This window comes from Glandiceps talaboti, chromosome 6 (assembly GCF_964340395.1).
Source record: "Glandiceps talaboti chromosome 6, keGlaTala1.1, whole genome shotgun sequence".
Taxonomy (NCBI): domain Eukaryota; kingdom Metazoa; phylum Hemichordata; class Enteropneusta; family Spengelidae; genus Glandiceps; species Glandiceps talaboti.
This window is the reverse complement of record NC_135554.1, coordinates 9,513,531-9,531,291: the sequence shown is the minus strand read 5'-3', so window position 1 is coordinate 9,531,291 and position 17,761 is coordinate 9,513,531. Positions and strand designations below refer to the sequence as shown.

The window sequence follows — 17,761 nt, the reverse complement described above, 5'->3', positions numbered from 1 at the left end:
CTGTCTGTCTGTCTGTCTGTCTGTCTGTCTGTCTGTCCGTCCGTCCGTCCGTCCGTCCGTCCGTCCGTCCGTCCGTCCGTCCGTCCGTCCGTCCGTCTTAGACAGTATACTAGTATGTCATAACATTTTTTCATTGATCTACAACGTATGTTCTTTATAAGCAGAAGTTACGGCCTTTGCCACTTTAGAAAGTGTACAGTTCATCTGCATACTATGGTCCGAAGGGACATATATTATCCCAACCTGAACTCTTCAAAGATGAAAGCATATTTATGGAAAGCAGATGATCCTCGAGAAACACTATTTTGGGCGTTTGAAATGAAGGAAACAAAGTAAGTGAAACCTTTCTCAAATAAAGTAGTCATGTTTACCAACTGAAAGGAAAGTTAGTGCTGTAGCTCTGTCTGTCTGTCTGTCTGTCTGTCTGTCTGTCTGTCTGTCTGTCTGTCTGTCTGTCTCTCTGTCCGTCCGTCTGTCTGTCTTTGTTTGCAGTTGTCTGTATGTGGACAGAGTATCTTATAAAACACTGCTGTATTGATTGCAATGAAACTCTTTAAGTTATCTAAACACTTTCTGATATTAAGCTATGGTAAACATTAATGTATTCTTGTAATTGTCGCTATATCGCAGGACAAAGTATCGGCTTTATTCTTGGCAGATGTAATGTCATCATTTAGCATGTGTGCTTTATGGTATATATATCTTTTATATATTAGGAGATCAGCCACTGGAGATTCGATATTGTTGGAGGGAAATGATTCTTTTCAGAGTACTGACTTGCAGGAGGGTCTACGCTATACTTACGGTGAATGTAAAAGTGGTGGAGAAATAAAGCATGAATATATACCCTGCAAAAATGAGCATGACCAAGAGGACGTTTACAGATGGTTACAACTGACGGACACTGGGACTGGTAATTATATTCCCGCTTCAAGTTTATAATTTGTTTCTGTCGTCACATAGCTTAGACTTCCTAGAAAATAATACAATGCTGTGGATATCCTGCCATTCATTCCATTGCACAAGTCTGTTTTATATATAATAGTCTGGTTGAGTACTACAAACTACTATAATATACCTAGTGATAATGCTGTGCCATGATTCGCTAGAATCAGTCGCATGATAGGAAAATAGAATAACTATTTCCCTAGGGAAATAGTTCCATCAACTATTACATGGTCACGTGACCACCGCGAGCTCACAGCAGGTCAAAATGGCAGCTTCTGACGATGTCGTCTGCCACCGCGAGTTCACAGCATGAGGTATATTATAAAACACATATTGCCTGGCCTATATTCGGGCTATAGCACCCGTTCATTACCCCCTCGTGACTGTGAGTTACCAGAATCACATGCTATTTCCCGAGGCCGAAGGGTGTAATAAACGGGTGCTATAGCTCTCAGGGCCAGGCAATATGTGTTCAGTATCATTTTACGAATCACTGCATATGGACCCTGTGTTTGCCTGAAACACTCTGTACTTACACACCTGTTGAACATCTGCATGTTGCCAATCTGTACCACTCCAATATGTGATAATCAGCCCAATATGTAACACTAACTCAATATGTAATAATACTTAACTAATACTAACTCAATATGTAACAATGTTTAATTGGATATAATCGTAACCCAATATTACATATTGGGTTAGTATTACATATTGGGTTAGTATTACATATTGGGTTTGTATATTGGGTTAAAGTTATTACACATATTGAGTTAGTATTACACATTGGGTTAAGGTGTTATTTACATATTGGTTTAAAGTTATTACATATCGGGTTGAAAGTTATTACATATCGGGTTAGTATTGAATATTGGGTTAAGTTGTTATTACACATTACACATTGGGTTAGTACTCAATATTGGGTCGAAGGTTATTACTTATTGGGGTTAGTATTGAATATTGTGGTTGGTATTACATATTGGGTTAAGGTGTTATTACATATTGGGTTAGTATTACAAATTGGGTTGAAAGTTATTACATATTGGGTTAGTATTGCATATTGGGTTAAGGTGTTATTACATTTTGGGTTAGTATTACATATTGGGTTAAGGTGTTATTACATTTTGGGTTAGTATTACATATTGGGTTAAGGTGTTGTTACATATTGGGTTAGTCTTACATATTGGGTGATGGTGTTATTATATATTGGGTTAGTATTACATATTGGGTTAAGGTGTTATTACATATGTGGTTAGTATTACATATTGGGTTAAGGTGTTGTTACATATTGGGGTAGTCTTACATATTGGGTTATGGTGTTATTACATATTGGGTTAGTATTACATATTGGGTTAAGGTGTTGTTACATATTGGGTTAGTCTTACATATTGGGTTATGGTGTTATTACATATTGGGTTAGTATTACATATTGGGTGATGGTGTTATTATATATTGGGTTAGTAATACATATTGGGGTATGGTGTTGTTACATATTGGGTTAGTATTACATATTGGGTTAAGGTGTTATTACATATTGGGTTAGTATTACATATTGGGTTATGGTGTTATTACATTTTGGGTTAGTATTACATATTGGGTTAAGGTGTTGTTATATATTGGGTTAGTATTACATTTTGGGTGATGTTGTTAATTATTGCATCTTGATTAGTGTTGCATATTGGGTTAGTATTGGATATTGGGTTCATGATTACATATTGGGGTGGCAGTCTTTATATAACCAATGATATTCATTCTTAGATGTCCAAGACATTGGTTTTCTTGATCAAAACTTTCAACCAAATGTTCCCTTTAGCAAGACAAAGACTAGTAACATCTCCAGCAGCCTCAACTTCCATTTATTTATAATATCATCCATGATACAAAATAGTATATTTACTTCACGTTCGCCACTGTACACATAGATTTAACATGCATCAAGGACCCTAAAGAAAATATCTTTTTTTCATCTCTATGTCAATTTTACAGTCATTATTTTACAGACTTTATTCACAGTATGAAGTAACCAAGATACTCTTACACCAAACCCTACTTTAAATGAAAATACACTTTTCTTTCCTAGATGTCATTCATTGCTATGATAGTGTTATTAGGATGGACAGACATCAGGGAAACATAGATGATGTGAGGGGAAGAGATGCTGAAAATGCCCTGGAATCATACTTTCCGCGCTGGATTGGATTTCGTGTATTTGACGGAGAGCCAATGAAAGCAAGCAAAGCTCTTCAAGACGTATTCGATTTGGTAGACAGTGTAACACAGCGAAGAGTATGCAAGCCATTACACAAAAGCTGACAAAAGAGGCAAAAAGTTAAGAAAATCAAAGACGTTAAAGTAAAAAAAGTGAGTTCAGATTTATAATCAATGGTAAAGTTGTAGTACATTTAAATGGGAACAAAGGCAGGGCTAGTTTTTAGCACAACTATACTGATAAGGTTCAGTAGTGCTACAGGCATGGCAAAGTCCCTGTATGTCTGGATGTGTGTGTGTGTGTGTGTGTGTGTGTGTGTGTGTGTGTGTGTGTGTGTGTGTGTGTAAACAACTTAAAGTCAAAAACCACTGGACCGATTACCGTGATATTTGGTGGGTATATTAACGCGGGTGTATAGTTGGGAGATTGTTCAAATTCTTAGAGGTGGTTAGATTAAGAATTGTTCATGACATGATGATCCCATCAGTGATATGCAAATTAGGTATGCAAATGTGTCTTTTTGGTCAAAAACCTATAATTCCAAAAAATATTGAGCTGATTGGGTTGAAATGTAATGGGGATGACTCAGGGGACGTGTTGATGAAAGTGTGTTCACAACGTGAAGATCCCATCAACAATGTGCAAATTAGGTAAACAAAAACTCATTTTGGTAAAAAAAAAAAATCTTGAAACTGCGTGGTGAATGGGGTTGAAACTCGGTGGAGATGTTTCTGGAGGTATTATTCTGCAGTTAAGTTGGAAATGTTTCGACACAATTGGCCCTTGTGACCATAACCACGCCCTTAGCAAGAGTGAAATGACGATGCATATTACAATGCAAAGATAACAACAGGTATGGGTAGGTAAGTGAATAAAGCTTCAAAATGTATGCAAATATGCGTAGCCACAGGACCATACCCATAGCAACAGCTAAATGATAGATTGCATTGCAAAGATGAAAAGTGGGAAGGGTAGGCAAGTTAATAAAGATTCCCCAAAATGTATGCAAATGTCCATAGTAACAAGACCACGCCCATAGCAACAGACAAATACAGTTATACTACAATGCCATTGGCGCTATTTTATCTCAGTTGCATTCCTGGGAACCCACAAAAGAAAAGACATTTTTCACTATCCACATTACGCTAGATTTCATCTAAACATAGTTATAGTATTAAGCAAATTACATTATTAAGAGGAGGCCATCTGCACACTGGGGTAAGCCATTCTTGGAAACAAATGAAGTGAGGAGCGTATAATCTCTTTAAACCTTTGCTTGTTCAAATAATGGTGTGGCTACTTGTTCAATGGATAGTATGACAGCAACGATGACCCTCTCTTCATAATGTCCACAATGTCTATGTTTGTATTAATGAAAAAGGTCCATTATGAATAAAGAAGGCACCAGCTTATTCTCCCAGTGAAACAAGCTCCCATGCAGTGTTGACTTTTAACATAGTCAACAGATTCTCGCCAAGCTCCACATCAAGCAACACTAGTACTGCTATAGCAGTTGCCGTGACATTCGTAGGATATACACAAGTTTAGTGTGGTTTTAGGAGGCAGATTTGCTAATAAATGGTTAAGTTAGAAAATTATCCCCAACAACTTCTGAAACATTAAAACTAGAATTTATTTTGATTTTGAATGTCTTTTATATATAAACCTCGGGGCATGTTGTTCGAAAACGATTGCCTGTAGTTGCCCAAATAATTCACATACAAATCGGAACACTCGACTACCTGTTAGCCTTAATCGTTTGTTTTATTTCATTTTATTTTTGTTGTTGTAAAGTTTATTTAAATACTGTATAATTTGGTAAGTCCACATATGACACCTTAATGAATAATAACATAACAACATGACATATGGCATTTACATCAATAGTGTAAAATAACACTGGTGTAGTAATAAGACAATATATAAAGGAGTGTGTCACAATTGATTCTCTATAGCTTAAACCGAGATGTAAACATCTTATGACAGATATATGTTTTCTCCCTAGGGATTTGATTAAGTTACGCTTTGCACTTACAGCATTGTTTATATATTCATTACATCGAGATACACCATTTGCTGAGCTGATAATTAAAGCAAATGTAATAAATATACTTTTACACATGATATGGATGCTATAAACGATTGCGACATGGAGGAAACGCGCTTTATCTCGGTATTAAGAGATGTATTTTAGACTGCTTGCCAAGCCCACTTTTACGAAAGCAGTTTATCTGTATAATTCTCTTAATAGGTGATACTGTCGAGATTGGTGTCCAAGCTTGACTCTCTGATACAGGCGAGGCAAGAACCTTCACCGAAATGTCAAACGAAAGCTATCAGCAATATTATATATGTTGTTGCAATAGCAATACTACTGAAAAAATACAAAATACAAATGAAGAGAAAACAACTATACTATGAGCTGGTACGGACAATGTTCCTTGAGGTGGAATCAAGGCAGGACTGGAGTAACATTACATGTGCCATCAAGGAAGACTTTGATACGGAAACAATCAGGTAGTCAATATGTTAATTGTCACTGTTTGCTCATATAATTTACAAGGGACAAATCTTTTGTTGCCCATGATTGTTGCCATATTTAACAGCTGATAATAACAATAGTCTTTTTGTCGTCTGATATTTAACCAACTGACAGTATGGAGTGTGTTCCAACGCTGACAATTAGCAAACTGTAAATATTGGCATCTTCAATTGAGATATCTACCATTGCTAGATAAACTGCTAATACCTATTAGTGTTTTTATTGCTTTACTGTCTGTGTTATTACTTTATGATTTAAGATTGTCATTGGTTGAAGATATAAATGAGGTGTAGGCTGTTCTAAACATCATCATGTCGTGAAATATTCTGTGAGGCAAAATTATTTGCCACATATAAAAATAATAGCTCCTATTTCTTACTAGGCGCCAAGCTAGGTCTGCAATTGTTAATATCTGCAATATTATTATTGATGGTGAATATACCAATGGGTACTGGATGTATTGTCTTCCTGTATTGCAATTATTTGATGAAAACCCAGTTTGTCTCACAAATACTGAAAACATCACCGATCTTGGCTGGTGGGGACTTAGTGGTATAAGAGCAGCAAAATACACTGCCCAGTTGCAAAATGACCAAGACGAAAAAGGGTAAGACAATTAATTTCTTACTGTAAATAAATCCCCAATGTGTAAATGTATGAACCTCAAATGGCACCTGAGATATGTTCTTAAAGGTCCAAAGGAAAGTCTCGTCAGGCTTATTTCTGCCTTCGATGTACATACGATTTTGCTTAATGACATATCACCTGATCAGTAACTTATATAACTTTGAAATCTTGTAAAAGTAGCCCTACTGCACTCAATATGTGTTCAGGCCTTTGGCAATTTCCTGTAAGGGTTTATAGGAAAATCTCTGATGATGACGTCACAGATCGATTTCGTTGTCTTGACACACTACCAAGACAAAGAGATTGTGATGTCATCACCTGGGTTTACCAATGCAAACTTTGCAAGTTTTGTTATATGATCATATTTGGCAAACGTTGATTAGTTATAAGCTGGTATTGATCAAATGTTAGCACCATTTGTTTTACAAAGATTTCCGAATGGTATACATAGAGACTAAATCATATAAAGCTACCCTTTTCCGATCTCCTCACTTACTTGCCTTGACACTGAAATAGTGTCAGATTTCAGAATCAACCATTGCCAGTATACTAAAATCATTATGCTTAATTGTACATGACAAGTAGCGTCAGGTCATTACACGATAATTTCTTCACAACGTTAATTTAATTTTCACTGATATAAAGCAATGAAAAGTAGAAAATCATAGAAACCGAAATCGTTCTATGTCAACATAAATGATCTGTGAAGATGTTAAGCAATTGACCATAGCTTTACAAATGAAATGTGAAATTCATGGACACTAAGCAACTAGATCAATATTTCAAGATAATGCAATTAGGTACTATTTTAAAATGGGATTGATATGGTCATACATAGTTTCCCCTAAAAATGCAAACCAGGCAGGTTAAAATGTGGCGTACGTTGTCCACCCCATCATTAATATATGACACAGTCACTCATTCGGTATCACCTCAAATTTCGTCGCATTACCGTGAGTGCCGATTCTGCATAGATACACGAGTTGCAAGATTTCACAGTGGCATAGTTTGGAAATGGATATATTAGTTATACCGTCCCTGTTTTGAAAAGTACTCTATTTAATCTATTTTCATTTTCTTAAAATTTGCGATCACTGTGCCTTGTCCAATCAGAAAGGTGCTTCTGGATGACGTTTATCGTGAGTATCATAACGTCCCTATCATGACGTGATATTTCACGCAAAGGTATCTGATCAAATTATAACAGTTTACAAGTTTGAAATCCAAAGTCGACTTTGTATCTTATCTCTATCTTCCATGCAAAGAATCTATACGGAAATACTAAAACAGCTTCCTGGGTATTTTGGTGTTGATGAGATGATAATAAGGTCGATAGCCTTCCTTACCCCTCCAAACTCAAAGGAAATGGAGGCCTTGGCAGCTGATCAGCATGTACCCGAATATATTATTACTGCTAGATTGATGTATGATATAGAAAAGGGGCAAATGAAAAAGGTATGTTTATACAATTAAATGACTTCAGTTAGGCTATAAACTTATTCAATTTAAGATAAGCTTAGATGTATCGAAATTTGAGTGGCCTGCTTAAGGTAACATGTTTTCCATATTGCAAAATAAAACCCATTCACAGAGCTATTTCCTCGCGATCGTGCCAGTATTTGTAATATTACATACCTCATTATACTTGAAATCCCAATATTTTTAGAAAGGAACATCCGGGATACTTGCCAGAAAAGTGAAATTTATATCAGCCCACTACATGCCCTGTATAGAGCCTCTAGAACTCGTGAGCTTTGTTACGGTTGATGTTTAATTAGATTGAATTTGAAGTGTGCATTCCCAAGATATAGCCTACTTACTGAAAAGCATTGACTATGCAAATGATTTATTACTACTAATTTAAGCTGCATTGTCAAACACGTGCACGTATTATCTTCCATGCATGTACCGAATTATAATGAAATTAATGTGCATTCTTTAGGCTAATTAATAAACATAATTAATTATATATGTGAATGATTACAATTAAAAGCTACATCAGCAAACTTGTCAGACGCTTAGCACTTTATTATCCTCACTGCATGCACTAAATTATATGACAGTTTAAGCTAGAATCCTTAAGATATAGCCTAATTACATAAATTATTAATGATGCAAACTACTCATTAAAACTGAAAGCTACACCAACAAGCGTTGTAGGACATGTGCGCTTTGTATGCTATATTTTTTTTGTATTCCCACGAATCAATGTTAGTTTTACGTCATAATGCTCCGAGTATGATTACGCGGACTAATACAAATTCGAGCCGGTAGGCGAATCATACGAGGAGCATTTAATATGACGTAAAACTAACATTGATTTCGTGGAATTATATATTTATCACATAATTAAGTATTTCCACATATTTTTTCTACAATTTTGAATAGAATTTTACGAATACTGCATGGTTTCATCGCACTTTATTCTTCATCGTGTATTTCAAAAAGGCGTCCGACGGCTATGCAAATTACGCAATTGCGTGATCTGCAGTGTGATGTGGTTTCTCAAGCAAAAGTATCGGTTATAACCTTGCGATGTACATTTAATATCAAATTTAGTTTTAAAAACGCAAGTAAAATTTGTCTGAATGCGACTTCTGTTCCGTCATTTTAATCACATTTGCTCGGGATGTGTAAGTCCGGAGCTCTGAGCTCGACGGAAAATTGGAAGTAAGCTTGCCGGCTGCTACATCGATAATCTACATGATTTTTAGATAGAATGAAAATTATTTGATAAAACTAAAAGTACCTCTACGTATCAGACTCATGCCACCCAAGGATATTCGTAACGTAATGTGTTCATTTACGTTTTGAAAGCACATTATTATTACGACGCTAGTAATATGATCGTAGCATAGGATTAACAGGAACACTCAAACAGTTGAGAGAAAAAAAATAGTTAGGTAGAACAGTTTTTTTTTATCTGCCCTGTTTGACGTCACACAGGTGAAGATTTGCACGTATTTATGTGATAATATACACTTTTGCCTGGTTGTGATGGCACTAGTAGACGTCTATTACAATGAGAGCTGTAATGTAGCCTACGTTTTCCTGAAAGCCGATGAGAATAGTTGCTACGTAATAGAACGAGGAGCAATATGACGTCTGCTAGTGCCCGAATAAGGCCAGGCAATAAGTGATTCATATTACATCAGCGCTTTCCATAGTCAAAGCAAATCACCGATAAGACTTCTGCTACTATAATATAACCTATGGAAAATAGAGCGCGACTAGTGCCCCTATATGAATATTGAGGTCACTATGGGTCAATGGTCCATACCACGTGATACGATCTAAGTCAATTACTGAAGGTTACATGGAAACAATGTGTATTGATATCGTATATATATAACCTTTCTTTAAATATCTTTATATTCATCAAAATTAAACACCCCAAAGCAAAAAACAAACAAGAAATCATGAAAAAAAAGAATTTTGTCTGTCAGTGTATTGATAATGTTGTAAGTGTCTCTGCTGTTCTTCATCTCCAGCTTGAGAACACATGTACACGTGTCATTTCCTTATTGAATCACAGGATCTCACAAACTGCATTGAAATCGATAGCTGACAGGTGAGTAAACAACGACCGTATTATCATACACTCACGTCTGTCAGTGTCATGACGTTAATCAAAAATCAATGTTAGTTTTAGGATTCCGCGGACTGATACATATTCAAACTAGAAGCTAGTCCCTAGAATCGTAGGAAGGGCATTACTAAAGTAGCGCCAAATGTTTGTAGCACATCTATATAGTTATTGTGTTATTTACTTTACCTGTTGGTATAGACAGCATCTTCGTTGCATATATGCATATGTAAGCTGTATGTACTCAGTTCAAACAATACAGGGATCACTATAATTACATTTAGAAAGGGACTGTGTATAAACTTTGACTAGTGCATGATCGTGGGGGCTTTTAGTCGTATTAGTGTTGCTCACAAACATAAATAATATCACTGGACACAGATATAACAGTAACCAACGTTATTATTGTTCACAATGATTTCAGGATTGATGATATTGAGTCTTGACTGTAGTCAATACAAATAGTTTAAGAGTTTCTGGAAAGTATTTACAAAGTTCAGTAAGTAAGGCTCTCTGGAAATATTACAGTAAAAATGTACAAAAGTATTCTACAAAAGTTCTTACAATGCTAATACAAAGTTATCACAGTTACAAAGTTACTATAAATGTTCACGAAGTGTCTATTGCTTAATAAAGGATACCCAGCTCTAAAGTATTCCACACAACTCTACACGATGATTACTAGTTGTAGGGTTTCAACAGCTGGTAATGGCAACGGCTCGTTCGGCAATCTGATGACACACACACAACAACAGCAACTCAACCCGTATAGTATACAGCAATTGTAGAATTAGGTATCAGGAAAGCGTTCAATGATAGGAAATATGAATCAATGAAGGTAATCACACAGGATAGCGTTCACAGTCGTTGATAATTACAGGAAATGTTCAACGGCAAACGGCTAACATAACACATGTACAGAACTTGGTTCACTACATCTATATGCGACAATGACGAAAGACTGCCTCATTTGCATAACGCACATGGTCTCTTCGAGGATACAGAATAGTTGACCAAGAAATCAAAAGTATCAGCAAGTCAAACTTCTTGTAGAACTCTCTGATTAAACAATCTGGTAATCTGGTGTTCCGGCGATGACTGGAACACACCGAGATAAAGAAATTAAGGGTTTGTCGTTATACTGACCATACGATACTAAATCAAGTATAAGTATAAGACCATAGGCATTAGTACTTGACGCAACATCAAGTTCACTGGCTTCGCTGACTACATGAATTATCTTCGACCCAAAGGCATCAACTATGTCGACCAGCTCCTTTGCTTGCGAACATCAGCTTCGTTGGTCCTAAATTTAGTAGCAGGAACAATATTCAGTCTGTTCATTAACGATAAACGGCCGGATCCATGAAATTTAGACGAGTGTGCACAGTGAGATGCAACTCAGTTTCCGCCATTCGTTAACAACAACAAAACACATCACATGACTATCGAAAAGCACAAACCAAGACGAACGTTGGTGGCGTCATACTACCAAACCGCTACACATACATTTCATACAGTTTCTCATAATGGTATATAATATATGACAGCTATAGATCAGAAGTCTACATTCTGAAAATACAAGTCTAATAGTTTTCACTTTACATCTGGTCTGTACATGTATTATGAACTTGTCATGTGGACTGAAGCCAAAGTTGACGGTTAAGGCGTAAAAAAATTGTTTTGTTCCAATTACATTAAAATAGGTGGGGTAGGTAGATTTTTTATTTTGTTGTTTAATATTTTTTTATCATATGTGAGTGTCTAGTTCAGGTAGTTATGTTTTTCTGTTGATTGCTATATGGTCTCTGTACATGTATTATTGGCTTCTTCTCATCAGATGTACAGCCATTACAGATTGGAAGAACAATTTTATATTGTCTTTTTCAGTTGATGTCAGTTTCCGCATCCATTATTTCTTGCGAGACTTCACAATGTTCACGATTTTCTAATTTTTTCTCTCGGATATGTAAAAACAAGTTTAGGGTCGGCATGAAAAACTATGTGGGGTCGGGTAACCGAAACCAAACAACTTTTTTATTTGGCTAATCACAAAATGCCAACTGCGCATTATATACTTGACAAAATCACAGAAATGAAAACAATACAGGTAATACTACTTTATGGCAATTTCATGTCCTAGGAAACCTGATGCTGACTTTATTAGGCTTATGTCAACTGAATTCCTTATGGCACTGCGACTTCTCAAGATTGTGGACGCTGGGAAATTTCAGATGACAACTAACCAAGTGCTAAATCTGAAGGAATACTATGTTAGTCATATATATCTTGCCAAACAAGCAACACTGGCACAACAACCTTTTGTCACGGAAGATGAATCACCGATAGATGTAGAAAGAGAAGTCGTCGAAGGTTCTTGGCTACTGTCTGGATTGCTATGTACAACATTAAAGGATGAGATGCCATCAGGGAAGAAGTTGTTGAATCGTGAACTTGAGGTATTTCCTTTCTTAAAGTTACATATACATTAACAAATTACAATGTTATATAATCTGTATTTGAAAAGAATTATCATCTAGTAATATTCATGTGACATATAATTTCTTAAGCTTCAAAACATATTTAAACGACGGATGATTATATCCAGTTAAATGGTGCCGATTTGTTGAATTTTATTTTGCATGTGATATAGGCAGTTGTCTGGTGTGCATATATAGCTTGGTCAAAGGTTCAATATTAGGTAGAAGCCAAATAGAAGTAACCTAACCTGTAAGGACCATAATTTCAGGATGATCAATTCTTTCTTAATAAGGATGACATACTTATTAATTCTATGGTGAAAACGAAAGCATCAGTCTTTAACATGTAATCTTGATACAAAACTTGCCAAAAAAGCCCCCAAAAATCAAACTCAACAACTGCCACTTAATTTTTAAAACTATTAAAATGTCTAAGGTTTCATGAGCATGAATATATACAGCAAGAATACGAAATATTCACAGAGGATTGCTGCCAAATGAAAGATGGTCAAGGTGCTAGCTGTTTTCCGTTTATGGTAATTATAATTGTGAATGTTTAACTCTTAAACAGGTTAGATATGAATGAAGATATTAATACTAGATAGAGCTCCACTGAAATGTATAGTATTATATATTGTATCACCGGCTGGAAACATTAAAAGTGTATCTCTAAAAGTGTATCTCTAGTTAAAAGTGTATCTCTATCACCAAGGGATGGTCCAAAATCCTCAACATTACTTACTCCCAAGATAGTGATGAGCTATGGTCGGTGTGGACGAAAATGATAATGGTTCGTTTTAAAGAACGTTTGACGACAAAAAAGCAATCAGAAGGAAAACAGAAACACTCAGTAAGTATGCCCAGCGGTTTCTTATTAATAAGAATTATGTTTGGTAAAGCTTACACTTAAGTTATTTGTGAATTGGAACTTGTTTTTACATAAAGCTATTGATTGAGCCTCAGTTTTGGTCAATAACATATATCTAGTCACAAGCTACCCAGTGAATGAGTCTGATATGGTGGGGATGTTGTAGAGGTGTTATTCAGTCCGTAAATATTGTTTAAAGCCATGCCTTCTCAATCATGACCACACCCTTAGCAAATGCCAAATGCTAGTATATTTTGCACAGCTAACAATATTGCTGGTTGAGCAAGTGAATAAACAGTCAACAATATTATGCAAAAAGCAACAGGACCACACCATTCACAACGGTCTAATGATTGTATATAATGATTAGATAACCAAAGGAAATGGGTAGGTAAGTGAATGAACATTCAAATCTGTATCGAAATATGCCTAGCCACAAGACCACACCCATAGCAATAGTCAACTGGTGATTCATATTGTAAAGATAAAAACAATAATGGGTGCTCAAGTGAATAAACATTCAAATGTATGCAAATATGCCGAACAACAATACCACACCCTTCAAAACGGTCTAATGATGGCATATAATGCCTAGACAACAAAAAGAGATGGGTAGATAAGTGAACAGACATTTAAAATATGTATGGAAATATGCCTAGCAACAAGACCTTGCAAAAGTCAACTGATAGTGTGTATTGCAGAGATGAAACCTGGAGGTGAGTACACATTAAAAATGTATACAAGCGTACCGAGCAACAGGATCATGCCCATAACAGCAACTGGTGGGATATAGGGCGAATATAATAATGGGTAGTTAGGAAGTAGATAAATATTTATTTAAAAAACATACACATCGTCACCTAGCAATTACGAAACTGCATATAGCGACACTAAAATGTTGGTGCATATGGCACGGGTAACAACAAGGGTGGATTAGCATGTGTACAAGCAAATTTTGAAGATTATCGCAATCGTTATACTTGTGTTACAACATCGTGGTGCTATTTTATGTGAATGAAAGCTTTGAAGAAGTCAATAACATCGATTTATAGAAAACCTATAAAAGACACTTATTAAAAACTGATATTAGGCCAGTGACACTGCCAATCAGTTGTATTATCCATGCATATTAGTCTTATATCTAGACCATTACTGTTTCAAAAGTTAGAGCAAAGGTATGATCGTCAACCCCTACAAATCAAAGAAACCATTGACAATCTTGTTTGCCAACATAATTTGCATATCGATGACGTAAATTACCGGTTATTTTTTGGAAAAGCTGCTGTTCTATTGTTCGGATAATGGTAATCTATAAGAATTTAATACTATGTTTAATGGGTTTATAATAGATATATATACATAATTCTGGCACAATAACACCTGTCAATCATTTTTCAGACCTTACACTTATATGTAAATTACAAAGAGACAACGGGGTAGCTTCACAACACAAGTGGTGACAGATAATAATCTGTCATTCTTTGAAAAAACTAAAATGTTCTTTTCCCCATTTTTGTATGGTCTATATACCTTAACTTTATCTGCTTCCTTTTCATATTTGCCGATTCTTAATTTGAAAGCGGTTGTCACAAAACAATAATAAGAGCTTCATCCTAATTTATATTACCAGGTTTTATTTACTTTTCTGCTTTTCCATCGCCATTACAATGTACTTTATTTATTTTCTAACATCGGGAGCATGCACTGTCATGGGGAATGTAGTAGTACAAAAATCTAAACGATATATTGTTATGTTTAATTCAAATTTGTATAAGGTACCTAATATTTGTTTTTAGATAGGGTTTGGTTTACGACTGTACGATGGTATATATGTGTTTAATTCTTTAGGTATCGACAAAGACACTCATGGAAATTTACTTAGTATCAGAGTCGATGACAGTAAATCCTCTCATTCATGAAACAATGGAAGATGCTGTTTCAGATTGCCTGAAAGGGTGTGAATCGGTATGTATTCAGTATTTGTATTTGTATTCCTAAAGTAGCAGTCATAAAGTAAACATGTTTGTGCTCAGTTTATCGATAAGTACAGCGAATTTCAAAGCAGTATCCTCGAAACATAGTATCATTTATATGATAACCTTCGAGAAATCTGTTTGATAAACTTGGCAAAGAAAAAACCCAATTGTGCCTTCAATTTGTTCTAAACTAGGACATTGAGAAAGATATTTTCTCATTGGAGACATCTGGCAAACGATATGCGAAGTTGTTGTCGAAACTTATCTGCAGAGACTGGCCTCAAGGTACATCATATCTTCCTATCATAAAACAACTGGACATCCTAATAGCAGTGAAGTTATGGCCGAGGTACTTAGATGGTAAGATCATTTTTTTCTATGACGTTTATCTAATACATCTATATTTGTGGGTATGAAAGAGAACACGCTCCAGTTTCAGAAAAATATATTCTACAGTGCCCGATGTCTACGTTCCGGTTGGAGCAGATTGAGTGATTCACCATACCTGCTCATATTGGTAAACATTGTGCACTATTTTTTACAGTCTATCCCTGAAGATGGTCTCTTATGTGAGACCGATCCGCGGTGTAATTTCTAATAATTTGATTTTTTTTTTAATTGAATTGAATTGAATTTTATTTTCACCAGAAACATAAGATAATAACATTACAGAGAGGAAAATACAAATACAATAAAAGAAAATGCTCTGGTGAGGACCATGGAAATAGTTTACTAGAAACTAATCTAGTCCATGGTCCTCATCCTGTCAAAATATAGAAGGTAAAGATACACGGCGTACTTATGATAAATAATTAATAATAACAAATAATATAGTAATAATCAATACACACATACATATTCACAAATCTATTATAGCACATGTACAGAAAAAGATATTTACATATTTACAGTACAAATTTGCATCAAGAGAAAAGGTGTGTCTTTATACATTTTTTAAATTCATGTCGCTTGTGTATATTCTTAAGTTTGTTTGGTAGGGAGTTCCAATGTTTGGGTAATGCATATTTGAAATTCTTTTGAGAAATTGTAAGATTAACTTTTGGAATGGGAATGTTACAACTGAGGGCTGATCTGGTAGGGTAGCTATGGGATAGACGGTTAGTAATGTAGTGGTTAATATTATGAGCATAGCGGTTATTTTGTAAGTCATAGACAAACATGCATGTTTGGAATTTACACAGTTTATGGATATCTAATATGCGGAGTTGATTGAAAAGGGGCGCAGAATGTGTTTGATAATCAGAGAAAGTGATAAGTCGAGCTAGTTTCTTTTGCAAGATTATAAGTGGTTCGAGTAATGTACGATAGGTGTTACCCCAAATTTCAAGACAGAAACTAAGATGGGGGAGGATTAAAGTGTTGTAAAGTAAAACAAGGGTGGACCTTGGGACATAATGGCGAATACGAGAGATGATTCCGATTTTGGGACTTATAGTTCGGGTTACTTTTTCGATGTGAGATTTCCCAGGTGAGAGCTGGGTCGATGGAAATACCTAGATATGTGGCCGATGATACACACTTAATTGGTGTGTCGCTAATACTTAGGGTTCCCTCGATGTGAGATATCCTCTGGGGAGTTTTGATAATCATATAGTTAGTTTTGTCAACGTTAATTGTTAATTTGTTAGCATTGCACCAGTCGTTAACTTTTTTAAAATGATCATTTATAACATTAAGATTGATATTATTAGTTTTCATGAATTTGAATAGGTTAGTGTCATCTGCATATAAACGAAAATTGAAGGCGTCAGTAGATTTGTTAATGTCGTTAATATATATGAGGAAGAGGATTGGTCCAAGTATTGATCCTTGGGGTACCCCACACTTAATTTGTTTTGGATTGGAGTTGATACCATTTATGCTAACGACCTGTTGTCTATTTTTAAGGTAATTTTGAAACCAAAGGAGCGGAACACCTCTAATGCCGTAATAATATAACTTTTGGATAAGAATATGATGGTCAATTGTATCGAATGCTTTTTTGAGGTCGATAAAAATGCCAAAGGTGACGAAGCCCTGGTCCATTTTGTCAGTAATGTCAGATATGAGGTCAGCAAGGGCAATTTTCGTATTAAACTTTTTGCGGAAACCGTATTGAGTACTGAGAAGAATGTCAAATTTATCTAGAAATGATACTAATTGGTATTTAACGATTGATTCAAATAGTTTGCTAAGGACTGGTAAAATTGAGATGGGCCTGTAGTTGCTAACATCAAGGGTCGATCCTTTCTTATAAATTGGGGTGATTTTGGCAAATTTGAGGGCGTCAGGGAATATACCTTGGGAAAGTGAGCAGTTAATTATGTGTGTTATTGGGTGGGAAATGATATGGGCTGCATCAATTATTAGTTTAGGATGAATGTTGTCATATCCCATAGCTTTTCTGGGATCCATGCGTTTTATCTTTTCCACAATATCACTGTACACAACTGGGTGCAAGAAGACTGAGTCATAATAATTATCATTTAGATAATGATTAAAATTTGTCGTTGGGGTGATTTTTG

The 17,761-nt window shown here is 35.5% G+C and overlaps 1 protein-coding gene across 1 annotated transcript in view; it reads left to right on the top strand.

Moving 5' to 3' along the window:
• The first annotated feature begins 3,060 nt into the window (after window positions 1-3,060).
• The window catches only part of LOC144436804 (E3 ubiquitin-protein ligase RNF213-like), a 71,136-nt gene continuing 56,435 nt past the window's right edge, over window positions 3,061-17,761 (top strand). The window contains exons 1-9 of the mRNA XM_078125664.1: window positions 3,061-3,234; window positions 5,409-5,674; window positions 6,082-6,306; window positions 7,592-7,781; window positions 9,818-9,897; window positions 12,056-12,371; window positions 13,105-13,242; window positions 15,109-15,225; window positions 15,431-15,596. Of these exons, the coding sequence (XP_077981790.1) occupies window positions 3,061-3,234; window positions 5,409-5,674; window positions 6,082-6,306; window positions 7,592-7,781; window positions 9,818-9,897; window positions 12,056-12,371; window positions 13,105-13,242; window positions 15,109-15,225; window positions 15,431-15,596 (1,672 nt within the window). The remainder of the gene's footprint in view (window positions 3,235-5,408; window positions 5,675-6,081; window positions 6,307-7,591; window positions 7,782-9,817; window positions 9,898-12,055; window positions 12,372-13,104; window positions 13,243-15,108; window positions 15,226-15,430; window positions 15,597-17,761) is intronic.